The 21,670-nt window shown below is 40.0% G+C and overlaps 2 protein-coding genes across 3 annotated transcripts; both read left to right on the top strand.

Moving 5' to 3' along the window:
• The first annotated feature begins 3,225 nt into the window (after positions 1-3,225).
• LOC103709853 (Tetratricopeptide repeat (TPR)-like superfamily protein) lies at positions 3,226-6,666 on the top strand. The gene is made up of 2 exons (XM_026805718.3): positions 3,226-5,788; positions 6,217-6,666. The coding sequence occupies exon 1, from the start codon at positions 3,226-3,228 to the stop codon at positions 5,392-5,394; it is 2,169 nt and encodes a 722-aa protein (XP_026661519.3). The 3' UTR covers positions 5,395-5,788; positions 6,217-6,666.
• A 2,730-nt stretch (positions 6,667-9,396) lies between these two features.
• Positions 9,397-20,282, top strand: LOC103709829 (alpha amino-terminal protein methyltransferase). 2 transcript variants are annotated; one of them, XM_088717365.1, is made up of 9 exons: positions 9,397-10,135; positions 10,216-10,354; positions 10,649-10,707; positions 13,491-13,610; positions 13,695-13,796; positions 17,540-17,594; positions 19,449-19,546; positions 19,659-19,805; positions 19,980-20,282. In XM_088717365.1, the coding sequence occupies exons 1-8, from the start codon at positions 9,995-9,997 to the stop codon at positions 19,785-19,787; spliced, it is 843 nt and encodes a 280-aa protein (XP_088573491.1). In that variant the 5' UTR covers positions 9,397-9,994; the 3' UTR covers positions 19,788-19,805; positions 19,980-20,282. The 2 variants fall into 2 exon arrangements, with proteins under 2 accessions (XP_088573491.1, XP_008793567.3); XM_008795345.6 differs by having other exon boundaries at positions 9,861-10,135; positions 20,033-20,282.
• The last annotated feature ends 1,388 nt before the right edge of the window (positions 20,283-21,670 follow it).

The raw sequence follows: 21,670 nt of genomic DNA, 5'->3' as shown, positions 1-21,670 counted from the left end.
GAGCTCCGCTGCTACAGGGGGCGGACGGCGGTGCGCCGGCCGGCTGCGTCCTCCGCTGCGGGGGGGTGTGCAAGTCCTGCAAGGAAAACCGGTGGCCGGGCTCCCCGGCGCCGGCCCTCCGATGCCTAAGTCAGAGGGGGCAAGTATGTGGAGAGAGCAGGGAAGAGAGTATATGGAGAAGACAGCAAGAATATTTGGATAGGATAAAGAAGACGAAGAGGATGATGTCCTCAATTGTGTCTATGCTTCCCGGCGGGTTCAGTCCCGGGGATCTGTTTCCGTTTTTTGTTTGTTCCCCCCCCTTGGTTCTCCCAGCTTCCCTTTTATAGGAGGGGATTACGTTACCTGGGAGGTAACCGGGGGATTTGTCCCTGTCTGTGATAATTGGGCACGATTTGGCCCATTTATGGCATAGTGGAGAACAGGGCCGAATCAGACCGGAATCAGGGAGTTGTCACGGTCGATCGGACCTGTTGGAGTGGTTGAACCGCCGGCCGTAGCGGGCCTGGGGTCTGTGGATGGTAAGTGCATTTATTACCGAATGAACCGGCGGTCAGGTAGAGCCATGCGCTCTGATGGTTCAGTGATCCGGAGATCGTCTTGGACCGTGTTCATTAAATGACTGAGTGCATCGGAGACTTGAGAGAGTCTCGTGCATTAATGGCAGGTCGTGCCGAATACCTGCGAAGATCTTATGCCTTGATGGCTTGGAGATAGTGGCAGGTCGCAAGCCATAGGAGTTGTCAGTCCCTTGGACTTTAGGCGGAGGTTGAACATTTGGTTAAGGCATCGGCTCGGCAAGAGTGCCGAGCCGAGCTGGTCGCCCAATGGGGCGCCCTGTGGCGGGGTTGCTTCAAGTACTCCTGGTCGGCGCCCTTTAGGCGAGCACCTTCTAGCAGAGCGCCTTGGCGCTGTCTTTGGTCGGCACTTTCTAACCGAGCAGCTTTGGGTGGGGCACCTCTTGGCGCGCGCTCTGGTCGACGCCCTCTAGTCGAGCGCCTTCCTGGTCGGCATCCTTTGGCCGAGCAGCTTTCCGGTCGGCGCTCTTCGGCCGAGCGGCTTTCCGGTCGGCGCTCCTCGGCCGAGCAGCTTTCCGGTCGGCGCTCTTCGGCCGAGCGGCTTTCCGGTCGGCGCTCTTCGGCCGAGCGGCTTTCCGGTCGGCGCTCTTCGGCCGAGCGGCTTTCCGGTCGGCGCTCTTCGGCCGAGCGCCTCTGTGGATATATGACTTAGGGTTTTTCCCCTAACACTACCCCCCGACTTCCGAGCTCCAGTTGGCTATCAGCTGGAGCGCGGGAAGTAGCTTTAATTGGGTCATCACGAATTCCGAAAATTTTGATTTACTGTGCGTTTTGAGTTATCGAACGCTTTGAGGTGCCTTTAATAGGCGACGTCTCTTCTTTCCCGAAGAACCTCATTATTGGGACACCTTTTGCGAAGCGTCCTCGCGTCGTGGGCTCATGATGGGGCCGCACGATCTTCGATTGCGGATGCCTTTCCGCACGATCCGATGGGGCGCTTCGACATTCGAAGCGCTAGCCCTAATTAAATGCGTCGTTTTGTCTTTTAGGCCGACACGTGTTATCATCTAACCAGGACGCAGCGCTTTCTTCGCTGATCCGGGCCGTTGGGGAGGTCTATATAAACTCTCCCCCGGCCCCCTGTCCTCTTTCTATTGCCTTCTGCTTCCAGCTTCCTATTCTCCCAGTCTTCCTCAGACCGAAGTCCCTTTTCTCCGACATCTTTCCCAGGTCCCCCTTCTTTTTGATTTCCCTCTCTTGTAATGGGTTCTTTGCCTAGCGAAGTAGTATCCACCATGAGTGTCCTGGAGGTCGAGATGACCGAAGAGTGGTTTTTCCCTCTTCACGGGTTCCATTTGGAACCCGCCAGGCAAAGGGATCGGGTAACCGATCCTCCGGTAGGCCGGATCGGAGTGCACTCGGAGTCACTCTGGGCCGGCCTCCGATTTCCTCTTCACAGCTTTGTGAATGAGTTGCTGGCGGTATGCCAGTTGGTCCCGGCGCAACTCACTCCAAACGCTTGGAGGACAGTGATGGGTTTCCTATCACTGTGTTTACTACAGGGGATTCCTACCTCTGTCAACGTCTTCCGGCGACTTTTTATTTTTAAGTCGAACCCGGGAGATGGGGAGTGGCTCTACATCGCCCTCCGGGTGGGTCGTCCACTTTTTCATGGTGCCCCCTCATCCATTCATGGTTGGAAGGAGAAATTCTTCTTCCTGGGTTCTGAACGGTCCTGGGGGTTTGACCCCAGGTGGAGGCCGGCCCAACTTAAATCCATCAACAGGCTCCCCCAGCTTTCTCCGCGTGAGCAGGAGATCTTCGATACCATCCGCAGCCTTGGGGACGGGATTTTGCTGAACGGCCTCATTGGCGAGGACGCCCTGGTGAACGTGGGCTTGAGCTCGGCACGTCCTCAGGGTAAGGATAGTTACAGCAACTTATTTCCTTATTGTTCTAATGTTCTAATTTTGTTCATCTTTGCAGACATCGCAAAAATGGTGACCAAGAGCGAAGTCCTTTACGCCCGCTTCCAGAAGAGGGCGGCCGAACTCTCAGGAGAACCGACCGAGCCGAGGAAGAAAGTAAAGACCTCGGCGAAGACCTCGACGACCACAACCGTTGAGGCGCGCGCTTCTCGCCCCGTGCGCCCTGAGGCTGGTCGGGGAGAGGGCGTGGGCTCTGGCGGAGCCACGATGGCACTTCCGTGTCCGGTGCCGATTTCGCAAGTCCCTGGTCGGCGGGAAGCTCCAAATTCCGACCAGGGAGGGAGGACCTCAACAGATCTGGCGCTCGCACGCCCCACCTGTACCACGCAGCGGTCCGGTCAGCCGTCTACTCGACCCCAATTCCCCAGCTCTGAGCCGGGGAATAGCCAAGAAGCAACGGGGTCGGCCGCACCCAGGCCAGCTGAGGCCGGTCTGGCGGGTTCTTCGGGTCCTCAGGAGCGGGTGCCTTACGCTCCTGGATGGGCTGTTTTCGAGGGCGACTCGGCCCTCGATAAAATAGAAAATCCAGCCCAATGTTATTGAATTTCTCAAATATGCTATTAATTTATTTTCTATATTCGGATGAAAGTCCAATTCACGATCATCTGCCGACTTTATATATAAGCACGTAAGCAGGGGAACTCTTTAAGTAATTCAAGGATCCATCGGTACTTAAATATTTTTTCCTTACTGAAATCGGCAAAATTGGCCGAGTTTATATGAAACATTTAAATTCCATATACATGAGAAGCCGGGAGTCGCTTCCTAAGATATTCGAAGCCTGCAGAGACGCCCACTCCGTAGCTCAGCTCCACTCGCTCCTCATCCGGACCGGCCTCCTTGCCGCTCCCGACTGCTTCTTTGCCACCCGCCTCACCGCTTCCTACGCCCGCATCGCTCATCTCGAGTCCGCCCGCAAGGTCTTCGACGAAATCCCCCATCCAAACACCTTCCTCTGGAACGCCATCCTCCGCGCCCACTCCCGCGCCCACCAATGGCCCGAAACCCTCAGCCTCTTTCACCGTATGTACCGCTCCTCCCCGCCACATCACCGCCCCGATGCCTTCACTCTGCCCATTGCCCTCAAGGCCTGTGCAGCCCTCTCCGCGCTCGGCACTGGCAAAGCCGTCCATGGACTTTTTGTCAAGACCCACCGTGCCAGCTCCGATATGTTCGTGGGCGCGGCACTTGTCGAGATGTATGCGAAATTCGGGGACATGGGTTATGCTCTGCGGGTGTTTGAGGGATTTCCAGAGCCGGATGTTGTGCTTCGGACTTCAATGGTTTCTGGGTACCAGCAGAATGGTGGGGCTGATATGGCTGTGTTGTTCTTCTGTCAAATGTTCGTGGGGAAATCTGTGACTCCTGATCCAGTGACCCTTGTCAGTGTGGTATCTGCTCTTGGGCTGCTAGGGGATCTTCGTTCTGGAAAATCCTGCCATGGGTTTGTGATTAGAATGGGTATTGAGTCCGACTTGTCTCTGATGAATTCTATTTTGAATCTATATGCGAAGCTGGGTGTGGTCGGTATGGCAAAAAGATTGTTTGAGGTGATGCCTCGAAGAGATGTGATCACTTGGAGTTGTATGGTAGCTTGTTATGCTCAAAATGGGAGTCCTATTGAAGCTTTGAATGTTTATAGGAGGATGAATGATGTGGGATTGGAGCCTAATTCGGTTACTTTGATTAGTGCTCTTCAAGCATGTGCACTTGCTTTAGTTCTGGAAGAAGGCAAAAGGGTGCATGAACTTGTGCTTCAGAAAGGATTCGAATCAGAGTTGGCTGTTTCCACTGCTTTGATTGATATGTACATGAAGTGTTCAAGTTACAGCGAGGCGATGGATATCTTCAATCGAATGCCAAAGAAGGATGCGGTCTCCTGGGCTGCCATCATTGGTGGTTATGCTCAAAATGGTTTGCCCGATGAGTCCTTGAGAGTGTTTAAAGGTATGCTTTTGGATGGATCGATTCCTGATGCAGTTATAATGGTGAAGGTTCTGAAAGCATGTTGTCAGTTGGGAATTCAGCACCAAGCTGTCTGCCTCCATGGTTACTTGGTCACGAATGGTTTTGAGAACAAGGTGTTTGTGGGTGCTGCCCTCGTGGACTTGTATTCCAAGTGTGGCAACCTGGATAGTGCTGTCCGAGTATTCGGAAGCATGGATGAGAAAGATGTGGTGCTATGGAGTTCAATGATTGCAGGTTATGGAATTCATGGCCTTGGTAGCAGAGCAATTGCTACATTTGAGCACATGATTAAATCATCAGTCAAACCTAACAATGTTACATTTGTATCTATCTTGTCTGCATGCAGCCATGCTGGATTGGTTGAGGAGGGGAGAAGGATTTTTGATAGCATGAACCATGTTTATGGGGTGGTGCCTGATTCGGAGCATTATGGCATCATGGTTGATCTGCTTGGGCGCAGTGGAGAATTGCATGAGGCCATGATGCTCATAGAGCGTATGCCGAAACCTGTTGGCCCTGATGTTTGGTGTGCTTTGCTAGCTGGTTGTAGAATACACCAGAACATTGAGATGGGCGAGTTAGTTGCAAAAAACTTACTGGAACTGCAACCTAACCATGCTGGTTACTATAATCTTCTGTCTAATATGTATGCTTTTGATGGTAAGTGGGATAATGTGACAGAGGTTAGAACTGTGATGGAGGAGAGAGGTTTAAGGAAAATACCTGGGTATAGTGCAGTTGAGGTTGGTAGTGAGGTTCACACTTTCTTGGCTGGTGACAGATTGCAAGAATGGGGGAGGATTTATGAGTTATTGAAGGAATTGGCAGTGAAGATGGGGGAGGAAGGTTATGTTCCTCTTGAGGAAGAAGGTTTGGTTGACTGCCAAATAGAGGAGTGTTTGGTTGAGGCCTGTCTATAAGGAGTTTCCCTGAAAGTGCAAAATATGTAACTGAAAATTTTGTTTGTGGAAATCTATTCCTTGGGGCCTGGTCATTTCTAGAACCTAAGATAATGGCCACTGATCAACAGCTTTCGTCTTGCTTGCACTGGCCACCAACCTTAGGTTTAGACTCTCATTGGCTGCCTCTATGGGGACCCTATGCTGGGTCCACTGTTGTGATTCAATTAATCTTTTACCCACTGCCCACTGCTTACCTGGCACCACTCAAGTGAAGAAAATCTTCAAGATTTTTTCCCCTCATCTGATCAAATAGGTAACTGATGGTGGCTGGCTGCGATGTGTGGCTGTGCATGGGGCATTTGGGGCCTTCAATATGAGAGGAGGAAGGCATTGGAGAGCTTGATCTGCGAAGGTACATTGTCTATTTTTAGTCAAGTTGCTCTCTTTGTTCCTAATATATATATGTATATTGAAGTTTGGTTAGCCTAAGTTTAAGGATTCCTCAATCTTGACATGGATTGCTCAGGCTTTTTCCAATATACACTTTGTAATCTCCATAGTTAGATAGATACCAATATTAGGCTTTTGATTTTACTGTTTCGTATATTTTTCTTAATATGCATAACATGCATTCTCATTTGAAATTGAGTCTTAGCTAATGTCATGATCATATGGCCATGACCTTTCCTTTGTTTCTTTTTTTTTTTCTCCTCTCCGCTGGACTTGGTTTAGACTGCTATTTGCTGTGTTGCCCTTTCCCCTCCAATCATTATCTATTTATTGTTTACTTATTTGCTTATCTATCTGTCTGTCTATTTATTTATTTATTGGGTAAACCAGGGGACACCCACTGCCTACAACAGAGGAAGGAAACACCAAAATAGTCAGCTGGGGTCAAATCAAGAAACTGAAGGGAGGTTACATGTCTAGTCTCTATGGATACAATGATCTATCACTTAACCAGCTATCCAATTGACCGGCTGATTTCTTTCCCTATAGATGTGAGAAACCTCTGAGAAAATTAATTAATAATTAAATGGCCACGTAAATATCCTTAAGCATAGGATGGTCGACAGGTGTCGTGTCTGTTGGGTTTTTGAGCCACTAAAATAAGAATGAGGGGAAATAAGAAAATGTTGAAAGGAAGGGCTCCGGAGCTGAGGGTCACCTCCTTGTGGCGTCACATGTAATGATCCTCTGTCGGCCTGGTGTTGTGTACAAAGTCCTGTAAAATAGTTGATCTTGCTTATGTTTTTTCGCTTTAGTGAAAATATATTTATTTTGAATTCATGACAAGATATTAGCTAGACGTATGGCTATATATTGGTATCAATAATAATCTTATTCTTGTATGATAGGTATGTAATGTTATAAAGAAATATGAAGTCTGTAATGTATTTACTAACTAATAAATTTTCTTGATTGAAATGCTAAACTTATCCAAAAGAAAAGTGGACAAAGAACCATGGTTTTCACCCTAGAAGAAATAAAGACCTAATAATTAATTTAATATATCTTTTTCCATCTCAATGTGATAAATCCTCATTCTAAAGGCAAGTGTGAAATTGACTGGATAAGTTGATTCAAGCAATTAGTTTGCTTGTGCTTTTGAAAATGGAAGGACCTCTAACCTAATTGAAGCTATGAAGCCGTGAATTTCAAATAAACTGTAGAGATATGATGTGGCACAGTGGCACAGATACAGTCTTGGCCCGGTAAAGTTTAGTTGTCTATAACACAATTCAGAGAGAGCTTATTTTCATCTCTTCATTTGTCTTCTTTTATCCATTGAGTTGATAGTATCATTCATAACCTTGAGAAACTAGATCCTCTTAGTGCAAGCTTTAAAGCTTAATCTTGAAAAATAGAGCTATTAATGAAACATTTAAGCAAGTGAGAAGCTGCAATAATAGAGGGTAGAGTGATTAAAAACTGATTGAGTTGATATGGTTGTGTGGTGCTCCAAAGAGAATCGGGATAAAGAGAGTGCTTAAATATGTATGGAAAAATTATGGAAAAGAGGGAGGAAAAAATCCAAGAAAGCTTTAAAGGTGTAAATGGAAGCTAAAAATATTTTAAGCACAAGAATTGTATCCTTCAAATGAAGAAATCATGAGGAAGGATTCATGAAGCTGACCCAAATAAATTAGGCAATGCTTGTTTCATGCTTATGGTAAATTGATGTTACTAGTAAACTTTATGAATAGTTTCTCATATGTTTATGCTTGACTTTATGGATTCTGCTTTTCCAAGAGTCCTTAATCAAGGTCAAGTAGTGAACCCGTCTAGTTTAAGGTGTCTCTTTTTGCCTTCTTACTACTCTTGGAAAACCTTATCATTGTTTGCTGAAATTTTCCTTTTAATTACTCTCCTTGCAAAAGATGTTTAAGTTTGTATCCCTTCGGTTCTTCTTGGCCATAATTGAGTGATCATTATTCCTGAAAAATTATTCATATTCATAACTTTATCTCCTTAAAAAAAACTTTTTCCAGTATACCACTTATATGAAATGTCATCTAGGCGGAATAGAGAGGGAATGAGGCCCTTTTTTCTCATTTATGCTGCCAAATATTGTTTTTGGCCTGGTGGAATAGGGTTATAATCTGACAAGGGATAAGTAGGAGAGAGAGAGGGTACCATTCTATCACACCCTTTAGGTGGAATAGAGATGGAAAAAAAATTCAAAAAAAAAAAGGGGGTGGAGCTCCTGTTTTCTTTGGCTGGAGGAGATAGGGGCTTGAGAGTCCTCCCTCTCTCCCCTCCCCCTCCCTCTCTCTCTTTCCTCGCTTTCTTTTTCCCTCTCCTCCTCCCCTGCTGGATTTCTCAAACCGAACGGTAGAATCGTGCCGATTGATCCTCGATACGATTCGGTATGCCCCGAACTGGGCAATTTGGGATGGTAGCATCTTTCATGGTATACACTATGAGCAATCATTTCCGTTTAAAGCAACCCTTGAAAGAGTAGCTTTGGATGTTGCTTTTTAGCCAAACATCCATGCATTAGAAGTGGTCATTGTTTATCCTTTCATAAAAGCCTTTACTTTCCTAGCTGGCATGTCTTTTTGTTATTCAGCTTCAACAACTAGCTCATTATGTAGTCAATATCCTCATCAAGGATTTTAGTGTTGGTTTTCAAGTTATGCCAGGCCATGCAGCACAGAGATGCCGTATCATGTCAAAACCCAAAAAGATACATTAAAAACCCTTTGTAATTAAAAATGTAAAACATTTAATAGGTGCCATGCTGTCCTGAGAAGCATGAATATGGACATGGGATGCAGATACAACATCATACAGATATGCCAGTAGATCAAATGTTGGAAAACTATGGGTAGGATATGGCAATATTTATACATATACATATTACATATATGTCAAGAAAAACATTCAAAGTTTATCATAAAACACCATATAACAGCATTCAAAATCACAATTATTTAGATAGGTCATAACAGCCTCGATTGTACTCCCTATAATAGCAAGTTCATACTACATCATGTTCATCATCAAAATGTTAACATTAATCAAAAGGAATTAAGCTCCTTCCCTAATCCTTCCTGCACACAGGAAACAACCAATCAAAAGGAGGCCTATCCTTAATGGGCACATCATTGTTGCCATTGCCTTCATTAATGAACATTGCAGCCTCCAATTCTGGCTCATCAAGTGAACGATCTGTAACCACAGGTATGTTGACATTCTCAAATGAATCAAAGGCATGTCCTTGAACATCCCACATCTTGCTCTCTTTTTTCTTGTAATCTTAACTTCTCCTTGGCAGAAGATGAAGATCAGTGTGTACGTATACCAAATCATCAGCATGTTGTGGTGTTATTTTTTCTTTTCTCATTGAGCATACAAAGAATTAGGTGCTCCAATTCCTCTTATATGTTCCAACTTGAAGAGGAGGTAGGTTGCCCTAATAAAAGACCAACTTTGGAATATGGTTTTAGTAGCCCCATAAACAACTCATCATTGCCTTGGATCCAAAATCCCTCTTATCATTTATGGAGAAAGGATTAGCAAAGTCTTATGAAGCTGTTATTTTTCACTTGTTTTCAGGCACTCATTAATTCAAGTTGCGATAATCCCTATTACAATTGAAATGAGAACTAATTTATGAATAATGATTTTATTAACTTCGTAAAAAAATTGCAACTTAGTAAGTCGAGGAGTTATCTTGTATCAATGAATTTTTCAAGTAGTGTGTTTCTTCTATTGTGCACTTATTTAAGTTAATGGTTTGGCTAATATTCTCTTATGCTATAAATTAGAGTGTTGGATAAAAATAAACTTTAAAGGAATAAGTATAGAATTTTCAAATTATTAGATATAAATATAATTTAACTCTAATTTTAGAATTTTTTTTTGTTATTTACTTATTATGGAGAATAATTTTAATTTTTTAAATAAAGTAAACGATTTTATTAACGCCGTTATAAAAAAAATTGGCGCAAACTTAACGGAGCTGCGAGATGCTTCCTATGGGCCGTTATAACGGCCTGTCATTCGAGCCTCAATCGCTGAACCCGAACAGTAGGGTTTAGCGTCCGAGAGTGGGAAAGGTTTCTCCTCATCGTCGCCTCCTCTCGTTGTCGCTCTCCGTGTCACCGTTGAGATGGACGCCGGCGGGTTGGACTCCGACGGCCGGGGATTCTCGAGCTCCAGGGAGATGTGGAGAGAAGAAATCGGCATCGGCGAGGCCGAAGGCGGCAGCAAACGCCACGAATGGTACCGGAAAGGCATCGCCTACTGGCAAGTAAGTTCCTCTTTCTCTCGCAACCCCCACCCCCCTCCCCGAGGTGCTTAAATCCCCTTCTCACTCACTTCTATTTGAAGGCCGTGGAAGCTTCTGTGGACGGGGTCTTGGGAGGCTACGGCCATGTCAACGAGGTCGACGTGAAAGGCAGCGAGGCTTTTCTCAATACCCTCTTGCCCAATCGGTTTGGAACGGAAAGGCGGCATCTTGTAGCTCTTGGCAATCTCTCTCGCTCTCCCTGTGCTTTTGATTTCCAACATATTGTTATTTTTGAATTTCTTTACGCTGAAATGGATTCATTTTTAGGGACAAAAGCCGACGAGGCTTGAAAAAGGAATCTTGTTTCATATGAGAATGATATTTGAAGGAGAGAAAAAAATAAAAATTTTTATTCGAGAACTAGTTTTGTATTTTCTGTTGGGCTCTTTTGGAAGAACTTCTAAGTTGTCTATCTTCTACGTTTAGTCTCTATGTGTTCGGTGTTCAATTTCTCATTAGTTGGAATTGCTGCAGATTGTGGTTCTGGCATTGGGAGGGTCACAAAGAATCTTCTTCTAAGATACTTTAATGAGGTGAGATTCTTCATATTGTTAAACTCTTACTTTGTGTACCGTTTAATTAATATAAGGTTACCTAAATTTTGGGCATCAACAATCCATGGAAGGGGAAAAAGAAGGCTACATAATGGAACAAAACTGAACTGTACAATTAAAATGTAATTAGGGTATACTTTCTCAATTTATATAGCGTACTAGCTGCCAAAATTATGTTGGCGTTCTATGTTGAGCTTTTGAGCTGTTATGGAATCACAATGGAGATTTTTGGCCTTATGCTATATGAGTTTATAAATGTAGATAGCATTGAATGCCTTATACAAATTAGAAATTAGAGAAAGGAAGTGGAAGAATGTTAAGGGTGCTTCTAGAGTAGTGCATAAGTTAAGGCATTTGTACAAGGATATTCTGAATGCAAGAAATAGGATAACTATGACTTGAAAACCTCAACATGACATATTTGATGTTGATTTGCTTCTTGCAACAGTCAATGAATTCCAGGTGTTTGCGTAGCTGCACAACCTTGAATAGGATATATGTGGTTCTCTTGTGTGTTTATGGTTAGAGGGTCATGCTTGTCTTACAAGAAATTACATCTCGCAAAAATACGCCATTCATGGATCATCAAACTTTTGTAAAAGAAATAATAGGGAAATCAAGTGAATTTTATTGTTCAAATATATAGAACACCCAAAAAACCAACTAGCAAGCCTTTTCTCATCTAGATGGGGTTTGACTGTCAGCTTTATGGAATATGGATATGATTTGTCAAATTTAGAATGTTTTTAGACTGGTTCTCTTCTTGATGCCAAGACTCAATATGAGTATTAAATAAGTCGAATTTCTGTATGAAACACATTTGGGCAACAGGGAAGTTCACCCTGAAATATAGAAATCTGTTTTCAAGTCGAAAACTTAGTTTTTAACTATGCAGTATGCATTCATGCAACCATTAAACCTTTGGAGATTTATAGGATGATAAGGTATTAAAGGAATGGGGCAAGCCATATAATTAAGATCAGCTCAAAGAAGATGGCAGGACATTGGTGTTAATGTCATGTCATAAAATGTTGAAAATAAGATTAGTTTTTTAACCAACATATAGGACCTGCTCTGCTAGTATTTCCCTAGAAGTGAATTCCATTCTAGAGAAATGTTGAAGTACTTTCTAACGATATTTTGGTTTTTGCTTGCCCTTGTTTGTTGGCTTGCACAAGATGGAGTCTTGTGCTTGAAGATGCCAGGTTTGATACAACATATAAAACCTTGATAAAGTTTTTTTTATTTCAATCCTTTGGGCCAAAGTGGTGATTCATACCCTTCTCAATGGATGATGTCGCTTTTTGATAATCTAAAATTTGGTTTGTGTCTCAGGAGAAAAGGAAGCGGAAGGGAATATTTTTCATTTCCTTGAAGGGTTGAATGGACTAATTTATTTGAGACAACTGCCCCATCAGATCCTTCTGTCCCATTTAACCAAATTATTGTTTTGGATTGCCAGTCTTTTTCTTTTTTTGTTTCGTAAAAGTGGTGTATAGAGAAACTGGGGAGTTGAAAGAAATCAGCATTGAGACATAGAAGGGATGGTAGCAGGTATAGAAGATCTAATAAAAGGTTCTGCTAGTCTTTCATAAACTAGAGGAAGAGTTGATCTCTGAATTTCTAGGTGTGAGATGATTGGGTGCATTGAAGGATATGTATGGGGTAGTCATGAATAAGAAGCAAATTATGAAAAGGCAAGTTAAGTGGTGGGGTCTAGTAATACTTGTCTCCTTTTGATGCCAAGAGCTTTGCTTGTGATATCGCAAATGGTTGGGCCAATTAAATGACAAAGTTGCAGAGGAAGCTAAGAAATAAGACGTGCCAATAGGGGATATCTTAATAGTAGGATTAATACTTTTAAAGTTTGCAATAAAAGTGGAAGTTTTACCAGAATATTTCAGAGTAATGAACAAGGTTACTATCTTGATAAAACAAGGATGATACCTGTGGCTGCGTTTAAGCAAAATGAAGTGGTAGAAAGTGCTTAAGGCTGCTGGGCCAATTGATTTAGCAGCATCAGACTCTGTATCAGAGGTGGTGAGGTTTGGATTGTTATATTTCAAGTCATTTTAGAATATAGAGAAGGAAAACAAGATCTTGTCTTTGGAATTGAGAAGGGGGAGTGTAAGGAGAGATTAGGGGCATAATAGGGGAATCTCAGTGCCATTAAGTTGACCTTATGAAATATACATGGACTAAGGTAAAGAGTACAGAGAGATAAGAAGCCTATCTTTCTTTCCTTTTTTTGATCAATTATATCTGGTAAACTAACTGGGAATTGGCTATGAGGATTTGCACTTTAAGTTTGTGCATATATGCACTTGGTAGGTGAGGTTAGGTTCACTGTGACTGTGTACACTAAAGAAACAGCCTGTTGTTGAAAATGTCTTAAAAAGTGGATTGCTTTACTTGGGTCCTATTCTTGGTTTATAAGCTTCATGATTCAAGAATTTGTTTTTGTGTCTGCACATGCATCATGCCATTCTTTTGTGGTGTAATTTGAGGGACATGCTTGAGGTGACCTTTGCATTTTTTTTTCACCTCAAATGTTTAAGTTATGGGATGCCATTGACAGAGGAATCCCTTGCCTGGACTTTGCCATCTCACACTATTGCCTATTTCAAAATCATTGTGTGTGTGTGTGTGTGTGTATATATATAGATATAGATATAGATATTTGAAGATTTAGATTTTGTTCATATATATTTCAATAGCACCTTTTTACAACTATTACATGTGATACTAATGGATGAAATCAGGTAGATCTTGTTGAGCCAGTGTCACATTTTCTGGAGGCTGCTCGTGAAAATTTAGCTCTTGATGGGGATTCTGAAAAAGATGCTCACAAGGCTGTAAATTTTTATTGTGTCCCTCTTCAGGTTATATATTTTCTTTTGCATATAGTGCTTGAATTACGTGTGTTTGTCATTTTGCCTTTGAAAGTCAATTGTTTGATTGTACAGGAATTCACTCCAGAAGCTGGCAGGTATGATGTGATATGGATCCAGTGGTGTGTAGGACAGCTTCCAGATGATGATTTTATCTCATTTTTTAAGCGAGCAAAGGTACGTAAGTCTTGGGATATGTCTCACATGTTCATAGTTTTGTTTTCTGGATGTTCTGATAAAGTGCATTTCCTTTTTACTTTCTGGTCAAGCTGTACAAAGCACTGGTTTGTTCGCACAAGCACACATAGGCAAGCACACCATGCACAACAGCATGAGAGTATTGAAAATTGTTGTTAAAATCTTATGATATATGATCGGGATATTGTTAACTGGCCCTAAAGGATCTCTTTCACATCCTTGGATCAGGATTAATCAGGATCATAACATTCAGATTCGTATCGTGGATCATACAATTCCTTGTATCAGAAGATCCAGTTGGATCATGTTATTCCATTAATAAACCTTGTGGAAATCCCTTCCTTATAATTTTTGACTCTATGGCTTTCACAATTATTTATTTATAACAAACATTAAACACATGAAATAGCAACCCTATTAGGGTATTTAACTACAAAAAGTAAAGAAAAAGAAATCTTGGAGTCTGTGAAATTAAAAGCAAGAGAAAATTCTTGAATTCTTACAGCCATTTGCTAAAAATCTGATATTTTTTAGAAAAAAATCTATTTTAAAAATATACGTGAATTTATATATTTGGAAGTGATTGTATGCATGCATGTATGTTTGTACGTATATATGCGCGCGCGTGTGCGCGCACACACACATATATATATATATATATTTATGCATATATGTATGTATTTATGTATGCATGTGTGTATGTACATAGACCATAAGATTTATGTATAATCAGTTACTTAACTATATCCTAAGCATATCACGCAAGAAAACATCAATTAAACAACTTGTAGATATTATCAACTCCTTCCACATAAGACGAACTGTCAGTAGCATATAAATAATTGTCAACATTATATATTAACAATAAACTGCAGAGAACCTATTAGTAAAAGTAAAATATTTTCTTAAAAAGTGTAAAAAATATAATATATTAGTTTTGGGTTGGTTTGGAATCAGATAGGCTCACTTGGTGATCCATATTTGAAATGGTTATACTTTTCAATCCATGCCTAATCCAAATTATCTTGTTTTGGATCAGACCTTGTCATTTTTGGGTTGGTTCCTTGATGGAAGTGGAAAATCAATCCAGTTGCACCCTGATAAGAAAAATAACTGCAACAGTAATATTTGGTAGTGACATAATAGAAGTAGATAAATTAAGCACATAAAATTGAAGGAAAATCCATTTTTGATGGTCAAAGACCATAGATTATTATATAACTTGCTTCGGGCTAGTTTAACGGCAGCCATATGTTGCTAAATCTATTTCAGGCTTGAATTTGAACTCTTCTGCAGACCCTAGTTGCTCAGTCCAGGCCTGAACTTATGGTCCTTGAGCTAGTATGAGCCTGTTACCATCAGTAGTTATGCATGTAAATTTAATCACTTTGTGAATTGTATTCTTATGTTTATACATCTTGTAGTACATCATCTGCACTTGTAGGAAACATGTCCTTACCATTTTTGACAGAAGTTCCAATTATATATAGTCATTATTGTTTTTCTCTCAACTCCATAGCTAATGCTAAAGGGAATTTCTCAAAATTTCTTTTTCATGTATTTCCAGAATAATTAATGTGCAAACAAACTCAAGATGGTGCCCAAAGAAATGTTGGAAATTAATGATAGTAACCTAGTAACCTAGATGAGTCCAGAACTTGAATTCTATGGAAAACAATTTTGAGCATTGGCTAACCATAACTATCCACCTTTGCCAAATGTTTGGTTTTAGCTTTATGGATCCTTATTCCCTTAAGGATCCATATCATGGTTTGTCATATTTTCTACAAGTGGTTGTCCACCTAACATCAACACTCCACCTTTCTCATCTAGAATTGGGACTGGCGTTAGGTAGGGGTTTGATCGAGCTAATCTTAATTGAGCTTGGGTCTCATAAAGCATGGTTTGGACTTCACTTCAGGCTTAAACACTGAGATAAAGCTTGATACACTTACCATTATTTCGAGCTCAATTCGAGCTTAATTTCAAACTGAGCCAAACATGAGCCTAATTAATCAGCTTGATAATCTCAAATTGAGCTAAAATCAATTCAATCTTTGTTCAAGCCTGCAGTAGCTTTTAATTGATTCCAAGAATAAATAGAATACACTGATGAAAGCTTACATTATATGCATAATATACATGATATTCATAATATAGATATATTCGAGCCTTATCGAGCTGGGTCATTTGGCTCAGATCGAAATTATTTTTTATCTTGTTTTGTTTGTTCAAGCTTGATTTGTTAAGCTTGAAATCAAGCTTGATTTGAGCTTTTCTTGAGCTGACCTTGAGCTGAACACGAGCTGCTTGGTTTTAAGCATGGGATTTTGACATGAAGGTTTTGAAACTCTGAGACTGACTTAAATAAGCTCTCTTAAATTAAGAAAATTCAAAGTATTCTTCCGAATTTCGTACAATGTATTATTGTCACTAGAGGAAAGTTGCAGACTGCAATTACTCATTGAGTGATTTTCTTACACACTTTAAATTACACCTTAGGACCTGAAGTGGTTAAATGCTGTCAGGGTCAAATTCCTAGTTCTCCAATTTTGGCATCGTTGTGTACTGAAAAAGTTTGGGCTGACTTGAAGCTTTTCCAACAGTATGAATGCATGTCTTATGTTCTTTCTTAAACCTTGGTTTCTTGTTAATGCTTTCTTTTAAACACTTTTTAAAATCTCCATACTTCTCAAGAACTCTCTCAAATTGCTCTTTATTGTGCACGTAGTTCTTAGGTTTGTAACTTGGAAGCGAAAGCAAGCATAGGCGGAGTATGAAATGTTGAAGAGTCATGCTTCTTGCTTTTCTGTAAAATATATGAAAGTTTAAATGTGCATTCTTTCATCAAGCTGGTGGATGGGGCACCCTGTGGCATTGGGGCAATCTAGCAATTTGAGCTTAAGAACTATCACCTTCTTGTGTTTCTCTTCTTTTCTGTTTTGTAGTTTTAGCATATCACTTTTCTTTTCTTTGCCTCCTTCCCCCCACGGCTTGGCCCATCTTGATATTGTTTGTCCTCCTAATTTATGACTTTGGTGCCCCTTTATTTTGGGGGTTTTAGATATAAGGCCATAATCCAATTTCTGCTTGTTTTGCTTCAGATTTTACAAACGCATGAAATTGATGGACACACCATCTATTTTCCTTCTTTTTATATTCAACTATACATATTGAACCTCTGTATGTGAGAGCTCCTTTGTTTTAAATGCTTATGCTAATCATTTAAATTGTCAACATGCGATGCTACTTGTTGATAGAAATGACTTCTACACCAGTGCTCTGCTATGAAAAAATCACAGTAAGGAGAATATAACAATAGCATACTCCCCAAGAAGTAATGCTAACTAGGCCCAATTTAAAGATCTTTTTTTTTTTGGTCAAAAACCATAAATTCAGGTCCAAAATTAGAGGACCTCTATTATAGTCAGAGCAAGTTAAGATGGAATAATGCTTTTCGACTATTGGAAATTCAGCTTTTCATGTCTATTGAACTTGACATGTACAGTACTTGCCTTTCATTTATTTACTTTCAAATAATTGTGACTTTTATCCTCTTTTGTTCTCCTGTTCTTATGAGGTTTTCCTTTTGTAACTTCCCTATAGAAATTGTTGGCTTTCTTATTCCTCTTTTGAGATGTGTTGGCTTTTAGGTTCTTAGATATGCTTTAATTTTGACACTGCTACATGTCACTAATCAATTATTGGTTGGAACTTGGCAGGCTGGCCTCAAACCTAATGGGCTTTTTGTCGTCAAGGAGAATATTGCAAGAAAGGGTTTGATCTTCATCCTCCCTCTCTCCCTTCTCATATATATGTATAGTAAATATTTTATTAAGAACCTGACTAACAACCAAAGAGGGCACTTTTAGTGAATACAAGAAAAGAGCAGTTTATATTTTATAAACCAAACTATTTAATAATTTGCAATATATATCAGAGATGTTAGAACCAAAATTATCTAACTAGGAATAACATACAAGCTACAGTTCTCAGACAAATGTTCTAGATGCTCATAAATTGGATCAGAATTATTTCTTGCCTATAAAATGTCTAATGCATGGTTCTTTCTTGTTAAACTTACATCAGGTTAATGTAGTAAAATTCTAGTACTTGTAAAATATGAATCACTTGTGCATCTTTCTTTTGGCTCGTTTTTTTTTTTTTTTTTTTGAGTAAGAAATTTTGCGTATTTTGTTCAGTAGTTTGTGGCTTCACAAATTATTTCATAAACTAATTACAAATTATTCACAGTTTATTCTGGAACACTGTAACTAGTTCATGACATACTCATAGATCATCGACTCATGTAATACATGACATTCTTACTATGGCCATTCTTGTCTTCACATGTATTAGCACATGATATAACATTTCTTTATATCTATTTGCCTTTTTTTTTAAAATCAAATTTTTAGCCTTTTACTTTTGGAAATCTCTTATTTTTCTAAATGAAGTTCATTTTTTTGCCAAGTTATTCTTTTGTTCTGAATTTATATCAATGTTCCATTTCCGACTATCAGGGGCTCACTATCTTCTAAAAATTCTACTATTGAAGCAAAGCATGTACTCACATAGCTGTTCATTTTGTTCTTTTGATTGCCAGCAGTTTGTGACAATTCCAGAACACTTTTTCCAATCCTGGCAGTCTCGTTCCTCTTATTCTTGGATGTCTCATAAACACAGGACTGCTCAACAGTCTACAGATTACCTTTTTTAGGAAAGAAATTCAAATTCGGTTTTTTCTGTTAATTCATCAGTAAACATTTGAGATTCTCGATCTTAGCAACCTGTTTTGAGCAATGTGTTTGCAGTGCTGGAAGCTAATGCTGTTTTCATTTGTTGGATCTACTTCTTCATGTCTCAGATATTGATTTATTTCTTTATCATGTACTCTTTTCCAAGTCAAGGTAATCTTGAAGGGTTGCTTCTTCATTGCAATTTTCTCAGCAGTGGGAACAAATCGTAGGTCAACAAAGGTAGTAACATAGGATAAGTAGCCTTGAATTACAAAAGTAAGATTTACGGATCTTGGAGAAAATTTCATAATATTTATTACAGGTCTAAATCAACTAACGATGCTTTTAAACTGATGTTGGTTTCAGTGTCTTATAACCATTAACTTCTCCAGATAATTATTCCCAATGCTATCGGTTTTTTCTGAAATATGGGCCATTATATAATTGGGATGAAAGCTGGTGATTTCTGGAGGATTATCAAATGGTACCTATCTGATATATTGAGTGCACAACTTTGCCCCTTGGAATATCACGTGCTTCTTTATTAAGAAACAACCATATGTAAATGTTTGTGTATGCACTATCATTATCTCTTATTTGTGAATAGCTGATTGTCTGTGACAGCAACTGAGAACCATAGGTATGCATCCTGTCGAGTAAAGATTTATTCAACTTTTAAGTGTTCCTAGTTGATGATCGAAGTACTGCACTGGTTTTGAATTGACTGGATTACATATTATTTTGATTAAAATAAACACTAATAGGAGACTAATGTAAAAGGTTTCTCCTTATTTGGCTTTTCGATGCGAAGTAGGTTGTCAGGGTTAGAGTATTGCTGCTTATCAAATACATAATCCAAGCATGCTCTGATTCCTATTGGTGCTTGTTGCAGGATTTGTATTGGATAAGGAGGATCATAGCATCACTAGATCTGATTTATACTTTAAAGAGCTTTTCAACCAATGTGGACTCTATATCTACAGCATAAAGGTATGGATACTTTTTACTTTTAGGCAATGGGCTGCCAAAGTTTACTACAGAATTTGCTCTGAAGTATCCAATTTTTCCAATTAATCTTTGAATATCTGATGTTCTGCTCTAGGATCAAAAGGGTTTCCCGGAGGAGATATTCCCTGTGAAGATGTATGCATTGGTAACTGAAAAGCCAAAAGTTGCTAGCAATCGCAGAGCCAAGACACAGCGACATAAGCCTGCTGTGATCAAGTCCTGACACTTCAGAAAAACCAGAGTGAGTGTATAATTATGCCTAGTTTCCATCTGAAAATATACCCTTGGGAGTCATGTTGCAGAGTTGTAGACTATTTTTCATCCCTCTCATCTATATTAATTCTGTGCATGTGTCTGCCTATGTCTTTCATATGCCGGCTGCTTTTGCAGTCATTTAATCTTTAATATCATTTAGGATGCTAGATGAATTAGTGTTGAGTTCCTCGATATCATGCATCAATGCATCAGAGAGCACATCTTGTTGGCAGTCAGAGGGATGTAAATGGTTGTTTGAAGTCTCAGCTATCGAACCTGAAGATTGCTTCACCGGTGGGTCCAAGTCCTGTTGAGGTCGCTGTTGAATTGCTGGTGAGATAGCAGTCTAGTAGGAAACTTGGTGATCTAATTAAAAAACTAACAGAGTTTTTATCATGAACATGATCCAACATTGTGAAGTTTCTGAAGTTATTCATTAAGAAGTACTTTCGCATTGGTATTATGTTTTTTAGATTTATATGATTGTTATTAGAAATTTATAATGCCTACACGTACTTGCACGTGCATTGTAGTCACCAAGAAAAGCATTTTCAAATGGAAAACTAACCTAAATTTCGAACTTCTAGTATTTAGTTCGGACTCTAGTATTTAGTTCAAATGCGAAAAATACTTGTCTACCTGCCATTGAGATTTGACAATATCTATAAACGGTCTTAAAAGGTGCAAGATTGCCTAGCTCTTAGTGTAACTTCATGCGTTTAAATCATTGAATCCCATTTCTATAGGCAATAAAATATAGACCAAGTTCTTTTTAAATTGTTTAATCTAAAAATTTGGCACCTCGACGAGAACCGATACTTGCTGTAACACCAACGGCCATGTAATTAACCTATAGGAGCTTTCAAAAAATAGATAAATTGATGCATGATACCTATAAGAATTGTTGTGGAATTATTGAGCTAGAAAGATATAAGAGTTAAGGGTGCATTTGGTTCGCAGTCAGAATTATAATTGGAATGGATTAGAATGGAAATGTATTTTTTAATGTATTTGGTTTGTGGGTGGAATCGGAATTAAAATGAGATTTGAATACTAGATAAGAGTTGACATTAAGTTTTTGAGGATTGGGACATTTTCATTTCTTTCTGGAATTGGAATGGAATTCTTTATCTGGAGTGGGAGCCATTCATTTCTTTTTTTATTTTGGAGCCCAGCTGTCTCTAACCAAGCATGCCTTAAAATATCTTAAGGGTGGTGTAGGCCAGCTGCCTTATACAATGATTAATGAGAGGAGCTGCTTAGCTTTTACTTAAAAGAAAGAGCAATGTTATGATAACTTCAAAAAATCATTTGAAAGAGTCACTGAGGGGCTGGATCAATCACTTTGTTTCATTGAACAAAAATGCTTTCGTAACTCAAAGACAACTCAAAAAAATCATTCAGCTGGAGGTGCAAGGTGGAGGCTAGTTGAGTGACTTTTTTGAGTTACCATAGCATCACTCTTTTGTTATTAAAATATTGTTGAAGAGGATAACATCCCACCTCACCAAGAAGGATGAGGAACTGCGAAGAAAATCTTCCATTCCCACGTTATTATAAGTTATAGATTCATGAGTTTTGCATTTTAACTCCTAAAGATTTATTAATAAATCAGTTTTGTATCAGCTTGTTAGTTAATTTGTATGAGTCACCAATCCATTCGGATTCAGTAGAGCTTCCAAACGTTTATATTTAGACAGGAAGCCTTCCAAGCTATGTAAAACTGTAACCATATTTATCAGAAAAGAAAAAGAAAAACTATTAAGCACTGTCATGCAGCTCATGCTACATGCAGTTGGCCGTGATTCACAAGAAGTCGCAACAAAACCTCAGTCAATCTGTGGAATCCCA

This window comes from Phoenix dactylifera, chromosome 1 (assembly GCF_051530095.1).
Source record: "Phoenix dactylifera cultivar Ajwa chromosome 1, Ajwa_hap1_PhDact_Kaust_v1.1, whole genome shotgun sequence".
NCBI classification, from domain to species: domain Eukaryota; kingdom Viridiplantae; phylum Streptophyta; class Magnoliopsida; order Arecales; family Arecaceae; genus Phoenix; species Phoenix dactylifera.
Note: the sequence above shows the minus strand (reverse complement) of the source record. Positions and strands in the feature narration are given on the sequence as shown.

Coding starts and splice junctions, on each gene's coding strand:
- LOC103709853 (XM_026805718.3), top strand. CDS start 3,226: ATGAAACATTTAAATTCCATATACATGAGAAGCCGGGAGTCGCTTCCT.
- LOC103709829 (XM_088717365.1), top strand. CDS start 9,995: ATGGACGCCGGCGGGTTGGACTCCGACGGCCGGGGATTCTCGAGCTCC. Junction 10,708..13,490: donor TTCTAAGATACTTTAATGAG/GTGAGATTCTTC, acceptor GGATGAAATCAG/GTAGATCTTGTTGAGCCAGT. Junction 13,797..17,539: donor CATTTTTTAAGCGAGCAAAG/GTACGTAAGTCT, acceptor GGAACTTGGCAG/GCTGGCCTCAAACCTAATGG.